This window comes from Anoplopoma fimbria, chromosome 12, assembly GCF_027596085.1.
Source record: "Anoplopoma fimbria isolate UVic2021 breed Golden Eagle Sablefish chromosome 12, Afim_UVic_2022, whole genome shotgun sequence".
In the NCBI taxonomy this organism is placed as follows: Eukaryota; Metazoa; Chordata; class Actinopteri; order Perciformes; family Anoplopomatidae; genus Anoplopoma; species Anoplopoma fimbria.
In genome coordinates, this window is record NC_072460.1 from 20,206,079 (window position 1) to 20,217,892 (window position 11,814).

At 39.9% G+C, this 11,814-nt stretch overlaps 1 protein-coding gene across 1 annotated transcript; it reads right to left on the reverse strand.

Annotated features, from left to right (window-relative positions):
• Positions 1-70: 70 nt before the first annotated feature.
• Positions 71-3,328, reverse strand: mfsd4ab (major facilitator superfamily domain containing 4Ab). The gene is made up of 10 exons (XM_054608355.1): positions 3,005-3,328; positions 2,716-2,914; positions 2,289-2,531; positions 1,999-2,161; positions 1,718-1,833; positions 1,402-1,575; positions 1,152-1,299; positions 989-1,059; positions 725-845; positions 71-634 (listed from the first exon to the last, which is right to left on the reverse strand). Exons 1-10 carry the CDS (start codon positions 3,232-3,234, stop codon positions 540-542), a joined length of 1,560 nt encoding a protein of 519 aa, XP_054464330.1. The 5' UTR covers positions 3,235-3,328; the 3' UTR covers positions 71-539.
• Between the last annotated feature and the right edge of the window lie 8,486 nt (positions 3,329-11,814).

The window sequence follows — 11,814 nt, forward strand, 5'->3', positions numbered from 1 at the left end:
TTTGTTGTTAATTATAAAATGCGGTGTCAGAATTGTCTCTGTATCGATCAAACCCACACTATGTTCCCCGTATCTTTACAATTGTTTTAATACACATATTATATTGTAATCCATGTACATAGGCAAACAGATATGCAAAAACACACGTAAAACAACATGAAAATAAAAGATTACAATCAAAACAACAAACAGAAAACAATTGAAACAGAAAGAAATATTTAAAAGCATGCTACAGGTAATCAAAATCCTTGTATTTAAACATTTAAAACCCTGATGAAATATAAAACACAACACCAATCCACAATTTGATGAACACTGTCTTTGATTTACAGAAAAGAAAATGGAAGAGTTTGAAGTATAACCTCCAACAGTAGCACACTATCTACTTGGCAAACATTTGTCATTTCCAGCAAAATAACAATAACACAGCACAACGTTTCTTTTGGTAGGCTTTGGTAGAACATCTCTGCAGACAAATAGTTGGAATACTTCATCTCCTACAGTAGCCACTAAAGGACAGAACACAGCTGCTTCCCCTTTCAACTGCTCCCCGTCTCCTCTTTCTGTTCTGTTGTAGCAGATCCATTCTGCTCTGTCGCTGGTTCTTCCACCATGGCTGACTTTTTTGTTGTTCCTGTTCAGATGCAGAGGGATTATGAGTTGGGAAATGAAGTAAAACAAACCATATGCAGCATGTGTAGGACGGTGCTGGCTGATACTGCACCTGTGAGGTAATTTCTGTGCATTCGATGGAACAGCAAGAGACCAATGAAGAGGATAAAACCAAGGCAGGCGATTATCATTCCGCACAGCAGGAAGCTGTAGCTGCCTTCAGTCTGGATAATCTGGGGATGAGATAGCGACAAGAAACTACTCAACACAAATCTAAATCTCTGCTGGGCTTGTTTTTGCAATTATAAACCTATTTCTATTTTTTTCTATTTTTTTTTTATTTTTTAACAATAATAGAGATACTCATCAGACTTACTGAGCCAACCAGAACCTGCATAACCATCTCTCCCATCCCTGCACTTGTCACCAGCACTGAGGTTGCACAGCCTGCAAAAAGAAATGCATGGTTTATTTCCTCTCCTTGCTTTTATTCCATTATTGTGTAATAATTATTGTGCTGTAAACACATCATTATATACCCTGATAATCAAGGATGTCTTCAGTATAGGCGAGCATACAGGGGAATATGCTGCTGAGGAAAAGCCCACATAAACAGGTCCCAGCAAAAAGAAAGGTGTTGCTGGTGTAGAAAATGAGCAGCATCAAGACAGTGACAATAGCACCTGCCTACAAGAAAGAGAGAGAAATATCAGTTTAGTGTTTGACCTTTAAGTTTCATTGTGCATGTCCCATCTACAATGGCAGTCTCAATGTTTTTCTAAGCCTTACCAGGTTGAACATGAGCAGTCTCACAGGCTGGAAACGGTATGAAAGTGGAATGGACAAAAGACGGCCGGCAGTGATCGCTGCCCAAAATATACTGGCCAGGTAACCAGCTGTCTTATGAGGCAATGACATAGGTGGTGCCACACCGTAAGTGTAGACAAAGCCGGCATATGCACCCTGAAAAGAGAAGGCAGATTCTGTCACCTGCTCTGCTTTCTGAGTTTTACGTGCACCAGATTTGATATGCCTTCATAACATTTTATGTTGAACATAGTAAGTGAAATGCACGTCATATTATTTATCTCCACCCCTCACTCACCACAATGCCATCCGTCATGAAGAGCACCATCCCACCGAGGATATGAATCATAAAGAAGGATACCGGCAGCCCCCGCAGGTTATCATTCTGACAGCAGCTAAAGATATCCCCGTGACCTGTAACAGAGCGTGGGGGTCACAAGTTACAGATTTTAGCAAACAAAATGGCATTTATTGTGATTTTTGTTGTTGCTCTAAACCGACTGAAAATCTGAAAAAAAAATGTATCACTCATCCTAAAATAGTAGTCCTGATTATAAAGCACTTCTTCCACATCTTTACCTCCAGCTTCATGTTCCTTCTGCTCTACTTCCGAGCCCTCGGCCCCCTGCTGGTTCTCCATTGCTAGTTCGTCTTTGTCCAGAAGAGGAGGAGTGTCGCCTGGGCAACATGGGATAAGTTTCTCCCGATACATCAGGAACAGGACTGCAAGGGGCACGGGCAGCTGAGGGTGCACAATTAATATTCACGCTTTTATCATTTTCAACCATTAACTAAAAAACATTGGATTAAGAAAAAAGAGCAACTCTTCTCCTGCTCATCTAATACTGCACATCTGTCTAAAATCTCACATTGATAAGTGCCATGATCCAGAAAGCGTAGTGCACATTTGAGTCCTCTTCCCCTCCCTCGTGGGGCAGGTGGCTCTGATTTATGTTGTGCTCTACAATCGGACTGTTTCTCAGCATGTTCCTGAAATGATGCATGCTCTCAGTCTCATTCCCTGTGTGATTCCCACAGCCCGTCTCCGAGAGGAAAGGATCCGCAATCAGAGGGCTCACCAGGGCTCCGAACCCAATGAAGAAATGAAGAGCCTGTGAAAATGTAGAAGACAAAAGCCAGAAATGTGACTTACTCTGTTTTTTATTATACAATTGCCTCATAACTATAACCTATAAATTAAAAACTCTTTAAATTCTACTTTGTATTATTTCTAAATCGTCATGCTTCATGTCAGATTCCTACAGATGAAGTACTGGTACTACAGGCTTTTTTCACCTGTAAGAAAACAGCCGAATCCCTCTGATAGATGGTCACCAGTTGGATGTTAGCAATGGTGTCAATAATGCCCATCGCAAACCCAGACACGGCCATGGCGATGGCAAGCAGGAGAACATTATTGCACAGAGGGATGATGGCAAATATTACAGAGATGGTGAGAGCAGAGACAAATAGGGCAGCTAGAGCACTGAACAACCTTTAAACAAGAAAAGAGACAATAAGGTTATAACGACAGTAAATTGTTTCCAGATTATTGGAATGCAGAGTCTTGGGGATGAATACTTACGTCTTCTTAAAAACTCCACCAATAGAGCTGCCAATCAACAAGCAGAACTGCTGGGAAAAGAAAACCCAGGTAATCTGACTAAGTGTGGAGTTTGTTTGACATTGCAAGTCCAAAATTGTGGGTCCAAGGAAAGCAATGCAGAGTCCAAAGCTGAAGAAAACACTCCAATAGGTCAGTGTGTGATGGGCATTCCTTTTGAAAAGAGTCACGATCCGCTCATCCACAAACATCTTGACCACAGTAAAGATAGATGTACCTCAGTGAAACAGAGTACCAGGGATTTTCTTACTCCCAAGAATTACACTCTCAATATGCAACGTTGTGTGGATGGTTTTTGTAGTGAAATGAGTCTCTGGATCTCTTTTAAATCTTTTAACGCCCTCCTCCATGGATTGCTTAACTGAAAAGGATGTCCTTTTTAGTTAATGGGTGAAGTGGAGATTCTTCCAACAATAATATGACAATTTGAATTGTGTCAATGATTAGCAATGAAAATGAGTCTGTGTTGAAATGCTAGCAGAAAATGTGCATTTTTATGTCAGGACACTTCCAACCCTATCAATGGAAAATGTTTCATCAAGGAAGCTATGACACACAGATTGTCCTTTTTCTACCTTGCGGCACTTATTGCAAAAGGAGCTTGGACGCTAAATATTAGTTAACACTTTCATCTGTGACTGAGACATCCTTTAATTATTTATTGTTATGAAATCTGAACCATGGTCACTCACACACACCTCTTTCTTCTCAAGCAATCTTGTCAATTTGTTTTCATTCTTTTCATGGATCGTTGTTCAGTATGCCACTGAATATATCCAGTGTCCAGTATATTCCATGTACACACAATGTTTCTAATTATTTATCCTTGAACTTGGTAAACAATATACATGTTTAACATCAGCGTGTTAGCATTTACATAGTGATGTTGGTATAATATATTTACATACAGCATTTTGGTGATGTATTATAGGCTGATGAAGAAATATAGTGGGCTTTGGTTAATAAAGGTGTGAAATTTCAATAATAATTGTTATCAAATTTGATCTTGCACCTTCTTCTTGTTCTTGAATTTATTTTATTATGTGTGTGTGTGTGTCCGTCTAAAGTTCAGGAAGGCTACTCAGGATGGACAAGATGTGCAATATGACACTACAATGTTTAGCTTGACCCCATTTGAGAACAGATGTCAACCTGCAGACCTGGCAGATACTGTGCATCTCAAAGCCATCGCATGATTTAGATATTTGAAATTCTTGCACTTGACTGTTCCGTGGATTCACAAAAGTATTTTATATGCGTTGTATTACTTGACCCTAAGTGGGATGAATAAAAGAAAGGACTTAATACCTAATCCCTTTAATGATTGCATGGGAGAAGCAAAGCTCCACTGGTTGTGGCCAAACATGGGCTTCCGGCGACGTTGAAACGAGGGAAACTAAAGAAATCACAATACAGTCTTAATATTAAAACTGCAAATGTAGGCATCTTTAAACATTTTGTGGAATACTCTAACACCATTAAATGCACTCTGAGTTATATGTATAATACATTTGCATGATGAAAACACAAATCTTTATATGTTTGATTTACTTTATGATTTTTTGAGGATGCAATTTTTTAATCTTTAATTACATTTTTACCTACTTACTGTAAGTTCATTTGTCACTACATACACAAGTATGATGCATATCCATTTTCTCTGTCCTGTTTAAGTTACTTGTGAGACATTTTCCTGTGTCTGTATCTGTCTACACAGTGGAGCATATGCCAGGATCCCACAGTCTACCAAGCTCAGCTGTGTAACTGATTTGCCAACATGTCCTGCAAGAAGGAGATATTGGTAAGGTACTAAAACCTGAGAAATATGTGTGTTTATACAAAAGGCATTCATTAACATCCGCTTCCTCTTCTGGAGATATAGCAACACAAGATGACTTCTCCAGGTAATTGTCAACTAACACAATCTTAGAGGCGTGCAACAGGGTGTTAAAAATCTACAGCAACCTCAAGTTACTGAAGAGGACATCTGTTTTGGAATTAGCCAACACAGGTTAGATTAAGAAAGAGGTACTGTATGTGTTTGATAATTAAAGAACACAAAATCCTTGTAAATCTGTGTACTTGAGGAAGTGAGTGGGAAAATAAGTGTACAACTGCTCCACATATGGAAAAAGTCAATTAAGCACATACATTTCTTTATTGTATTTTTGTTAATTTTTAACCTTTCAGACATGTTGAGCTCACTGCAGAAATAGTATGCTTGGAATAATAATTTGTGCTGCTCAACAAAAAAATCAGCTACATTGCCAGAAGTTATTTTTGTCCAGTCCTTCACTCTCTTTGAAGAGCATGCAAATATTATTAATCTCTAAAGTTTAACTGCTGGACACAAAATGTTTGTCATATCACTGAAAAGTGTATGTGCACCAGAGCATTCGGCTTTCCAGATTACACTTTTCATCAGTACTACTCAGATTTCAGGTAAGCACAGATCATTTTTTTCCCCCCTTTGGCAGATGAATGTTAAAACAGCCTTCTAGTGTCAAACTCTGCACATATATCAGTCCACACAGTGATGCGCAAACACCTAAGTGAATTAACAAAGTGACAGAGCACATTTTTTAAGTAGAGCATTTTCTACACACAGTTTTCAACACTAGATGGTGTAAAAGTATTGCATTCATCCACAATTCAAGGCAAGATCAATCAGGTTTGCCTATATGGAAAGACAATGTTGCTCTCTCTATCTCTTAAAAACACACAGCACAAAGCATCTCTGACACATGGTTTGCTGACGGCAGACACGTGAAGACATCCCTGTCAGGCTTTAAAGTTGACAAAAACAGCATTGCCTTGCACCTCTCTGTCTCATCTCCATAGGTTGACATTTAGCCAACTCTCGATGAGAAGCCTGAGACAGTGCCAGCACAATGTGACAGGAATCATAATCAGGTGTTTCTTTCTGCTCTTCCCCCACCATATACTTCTTTTTTGTATCAAACCTTTATACAACCAGGTTACTCTCCTTGAGATTAGAAGCACCCTTTTCCAACAGAGCCCTGGCCAAGACGGCAGCTTAAAGTGTTTCAAGCAAGATATTAACAAACATTTAAAACACATGAAAACAAACATGCAGTATCAAGTCTCAGTTCACTTTTTCAAACGACATACAACACACTAAAAAATAAAAATAAACACAGCATTAACTACATAGTCACATGCCCAGGAACACGGACAGGAAGAAACAGAAATAGCTATGGAAGCAATTACAAACTCTAATCGAATTAGCCTCTAAATCCTTCACAAAGTTTTATAAAGTTCTAACTGGGATCAACCTATCTAGCTGCAGGACTGTCTGCATTTGGTTCAAGGCTGCATAGGCGGAGGGCATAAAGGCCTACTTCATTGCCAGCCCTACGGACAAACAGTAAAATGGCGCCATTTAATTCCAAAACATTAATTACTTGTTTTTAGGGGAGGTTATTAAATATGTTCTAGTGAGTTAGTCTGTGCATGGCCAATAAAGGCTGCAGAGAAAAGCACATGCTGCCATATATGATAAAAGAATAGTAAATGCCATGGATGACATACTAATACCTCCAAAGCCCACTATATTTCTTCATAAGCCTGTGGATGTGTATATATAATAATACGTGAGAGAGCAAAATAAACATTTCAAGGTCTTTAAGCAGGAGGAAGTCACAGTATGTTTGTTTATTATAACCTGTCAAGTTAGACAGGCATACGTGATTTATTCAGTATATGCATGAACACAAGTGAGGGGATTAGCTATAGTTGACATGATACAGGCTCCTCTTAGAGCAGTAAGAAATGTACCTGTCACATATCTGTATTTCTCCAGTCAGTCCCCGGCAGCCCTGGTTAGAAATGCCCTGCAGTGCACCCCCAACACATCTCCTCAGGCCCAAAATAGAGCCAAGGATATGTGGTATGCAAACAGACATGGCTGCGGGGCAAAACAGTGCTATTCTTTGAGGCTCTGGGCTTTCAAACTAGCTGCTATTTGGAGCAGTTAAAACATAAAGCACTTGTGAGGGTTGGTACACGAGCAGATTAAAAATTCATCAGTTTGAGAGAGAGACAGAGAAAATGAAGTGTCACTTTGATGTGAGTTTCTTTCTATAAAACTGATAACTCTTAACATCTTAAAAGTAGTAAGAAGATAAAACAGGGATGATGAATTGATCTTATTTTTAGTAAAGACTAACATCTTAACCACTTAAGAGTACAGTTGTTGTATAGGACAGCACCACCCCAGTCTGCATATGTTTATATTTCATTGGCCAGTAATGTTTTGATCGGGAAACAATCACTGTTCTTCAACTGAAGGAATGCTACGTTTTTGTATGGCTTACAAGTTGCATGGAGGTGGTCAAGGTGGATACGTTCGTACCATGACGGTAGCATATAGTTATTTAATCATGTTTCAGTTGCTACACGCTGATTTTGTCTTTTGAGAGTAAATTTAAAGAAAATGAACAAAATACTAATATTTGCAGAAACCTAACAAATATTATTAGCTGTTGCACATTAGTATATAAACACGAAAACAGGGTTGCACAGCGGCAGAAAGGGGAGATCTTTTGATACGACTCCAGAGTTATCATGAATCTTAAAAGAATACTGCTCTGATACTCTGATGTGTGTACATTAGGTCTCCCAGATTGTCATTTGAGTTTTGTAATGTATTGGACTGGGTGCGGCGCCTTATTCTCCTACAGTCCTGGCTTTAATATTATGTGAATAGAAGTTTAGGTTCAGTGGAGCGTTGATGCTTATCCAAAGGCTTCAATCAGGAATTCCCACCCAGAATTCCTAAAAGAGCGGCAGCCGATCACATCTGGAGCTCTCTGAAAATAATGGCTTCTGTCAGCAAATCCCTGCTCCATACTCTGTGTGAATGGAGCAGACTGTTGATCACTGTTATAATGGTTAATTATATTTCCATGCACAATGCTGTTGTTCTTATAATGAATTGTTCATCAGGGGCCAATTTGTTTTTTTGTTTCTGTATTTTCACTCTCTGACCGTCTGACATCATCTTGAACCTCCACAAATTAAAAAATGTTTGTAATTGATATTATTCTACGGTACATCACTTCTAAAGGCTCTGCATTTCACACCAAAATGTACTAATCTTCAGATGTTGGTTTGAAAACTGTTCTAATCTCGGGGGGGGTTACGCAGTAAAGCTGACATTAAATCCTCTGAGTTGGATTTAAAGGTGTATGGTGGGCTCTGCTTTAAAATATTACAACACACCCTGGGATGTTTCACTCATCAAGTGCCACTCAAGTCCAGCTCACATGGTTTACAGTAGGGCAGTAACTGTTGATGTCTTTTATTGTCAATTAACTTTTCGAGACCATTTTCTCAATTAAACAAAAAACTATCAAAAAATTGTGGAAAAAAATGCCACAAGCCTAAGTTATTAAACTCATATTGCTTAGTTTAGTCCAGACAATGGTTACGAAACTAAAGATATTTAGTTTAATATCATAGAAGAGAAAGAAAACTATTCAAATATAGTGTATCTTTGTAAATTTGTTTTTAGAGATTGATTCAAATGATTAGGTGATTCTACAAACTTTTGCCTATTAAAAAAAAAATCTAATCGCCGGCAGTTATCAATGTACTTTCTCTCCTGATGTTATGCAGAAAAGAAAAGAAGAGTTGCATCCTCTGTCTTTGCAAATTCTCATAGAGAATATTAATCTGTTGTTTGAAACCTTGAAATGGAGAAAGCTGTTAATAAGTGTAACAAACTCCACTAGAGAGTGGAGTCTCCTGTAGCCTAAAACATCAAATGATACGAACCAAGAAGAAATGTTGCAGAGTTACTGAAAGTCTAAAAGCTCATTTTTTCCAATATATTGTTCATCTTTAGAAGCCCGAACAGCAGCTCAAGGCCAATAACAGAGAGAGAGAGAGAGAGAGAGAGAGAGAGAGAGAGAGAGAGAGAGAGAGAGTCAAATTGGTATGATTTTATGTGGAGGTTGCCACTGCAGCACAGTTTCTCCTCCCTTATGATTTGGCGAAAATTCTTGGAATTATTGTCTATTATCTATTGTGAACAGCTGACTTAACAGTAAAAATAAGAAGTAGCACAAAAAAGGATTAGCTTGAAGTACGCTTTTCCTGAAATGGATGTGACAGAGTTGTAGTACAGAAGGCTTAGCCAACACAGGAATAGAAATCAACCATCGTGCCCATTTTCATGCTTTGAAAATGCTTTGTCAGTATATCAGCACAGATAATAACTTGAGCCGCGATAGAGTGTACGACCTCAGTGGATTTAATGAAAGGCAAGTGATGAATTCAAAACCCCACAAAGGAAAACAGATTTTCTGTATCGAGGACTGAACTAGCTTTGTTCCCCTGAAGATCTTTCTGTCAGCGAACAACTCATGCATGCAGCCGTCTGTTAATAGGTTTGTACACACACATCCGGACACAGAAAAACAACAATGGTGATTTATTCTTTTCTATCATGAGATGTCTCTCGCTTCTCCCTTCTTCTCCTTCTCCCCTGTACCCCTTTCTTCCCCCCGCCTCCCCCGACACAGTTGTAGAGAACGGAGCAATGGTGCGTGTCCGAGTGAAACCTGGTGAATAGTAATGAACCCAGCCTGTGTGTCTATTTTAGAGTGAGCAAGAGGAAGGCAGAGAGAGGGTAAGGAAGGGTTTGCGGGGAGGGAGGGAGGAAGAGGAGGAGGAGGAGGAGGGTAGACTCTGGGTGAAAACAGGGCTTCTCTTGCACCACTGATGCAGCACAAGCAGCGAGGAGAAGCACAGTGGTGACTGACAAGAGATTGTGGTCGCATGAATCCTTTACGCCCTCTACATGATCGACCTTCGCTCTGTGTCACGGTGCTCATCAGCCGTTCTGGTCAGGACGATGCTCTTGACACATCACTTGTTAAAACCTTCAACAAACTGTATCTTTTCGTTTATTGTGCTTCATCATGCAGTCGCTCATTTTCCCCCATCTCACCCTCCTCCTCACGTAGAAAGAGTGAAGAGGGTGTATTAGTAGAGGAAATGGATCGAGGGGGGAGAAAGATGTGGGTGAATGTGACTCAGAGAGGGGCAACAGCACCTGCTGTCTTCATCCCAGATTCACCAGGCAAAATAGCACTCTCCCTCTACTAGTGGAGTGTTGAAAAACAGGCCCAAACAAAGAAAAAAAGACTGTAAAGTTGCCATCTTTAGATCAGGGTTGACTTTAAGACACCCTAATTTGGTAATAATTCTGGTCCTCTTGTTTGAAACCATCTACCCAAACTGCCAATACTGTATGTGCAGGGTTACGAAAACAAACTTTGTGTCATTGTTGGAATAAAACATGCATAAATCCAGATGAAAATGTCAAAGAAATAAAAAATAAAATGCAGTTTCTGTATACAACTGAGGGATAAGTGACTGGAATATTCAGCAACTGGCTGCAAAGATCAACTAGAGTGCCAGGACTGAAAGGAAGGGAACAAACACAATAGGGAGCCCCCCTACCTCAGCCCCTCTTTTATCCTTTTCCATCCAGGACCCATGGGCACTCTGCCAACTTGGAATCTTAAGAACTCATTCAGCGAAGGCCAAAGAAAGGGACTTGTTTAAATCCAGGAACCCATTCTCTCACAGTCTCTTTTCCTTACGTTTCCCACGTGAAGAGGGATTTCTGGTTACTGTTTTCTCTGACATTGCATCTGGGGGGGGGGGTGGAAGGGGTGTGGTGGTGTAGGGGGGGTGTTCAAGAATTGCCATTCATGCAACGTTTCGTCAGATTCCTAGTTTGAGAGTATTGTGAGCGAGTGATCTCCCTTCTGAGCCCCCTTTCCCCTCTCACGCTCTCTCTCTCTCTCTCTCTCTCTCTCTCTCTCTCTCTCTCTTTCCCAGTTTTCATTCTGCTTTTACTCCCCCTGTCTCCCCACTCTTGCTCCTGCTCACATAGTAACTCCTCCTCCCCCCACTACCCATTGTCTCACCATACAGTATTAGGCTGAAGGGATGCCATACTCGTTCCAGCGAGGGACGCAGGAGAGGGAGATGGAGGTAAGGGTCGTATTTATACCATAAGAATACAAGCAGCACTAAATGCACACCACCGTTACTCTCAGAAATGTAAAGTGGCAAAATATATATTGTTTTCATCCAAGAATGACAGTGATACTCTGAGGCTTTCATGTGTTCTATGCAGTCTTTCAATGTGTGTTGGTGGTCTAGTCTGCCAGTGGAAGGTGCTTAGGTGTGTTTGTTATATGTGAAAAGGGAGTACTGCAAAGGATTAGAAATCAGGTGCCACCCCTCTATTCAAGAGCAATGTCTAAATGTCAAATTGTGTAATATAAGTCACTTGCTGCATTGTTTAAGCTTTGCATCTACAATTTCTTAGAGAAAATATCCACACTCCTCATACTCTTCTGTCAAAAAAAACAGAGGAATGTAACAAAATATATTAAACAAAATCTAAAGCCAATAATAATATCTGGCTGGTGATAATTCCCCGAAATTGGCTTCTAGCAGAAAGGGACCATGTACGATGTTAAGGGATAAAAGCTAATCCTCCCTGTGGCTGAGATTCACCTTCTTGTCTGGACAGAGTCTGACACAGGGGCTTTACTAATTTATGCTGAGACATGCATGAGAATAGGCTCCCTGGAGCTCAGTAGCAGAGGTCTCTTTCGAACCTGGAAAAAAGGCAGATTGAGTAAACACTTTCTCTCATAATGTTCTCTGTCAGAGGTTATGTGAATATCCAGCATATGTGAGGCCAATGAGATATAAATCTAAGT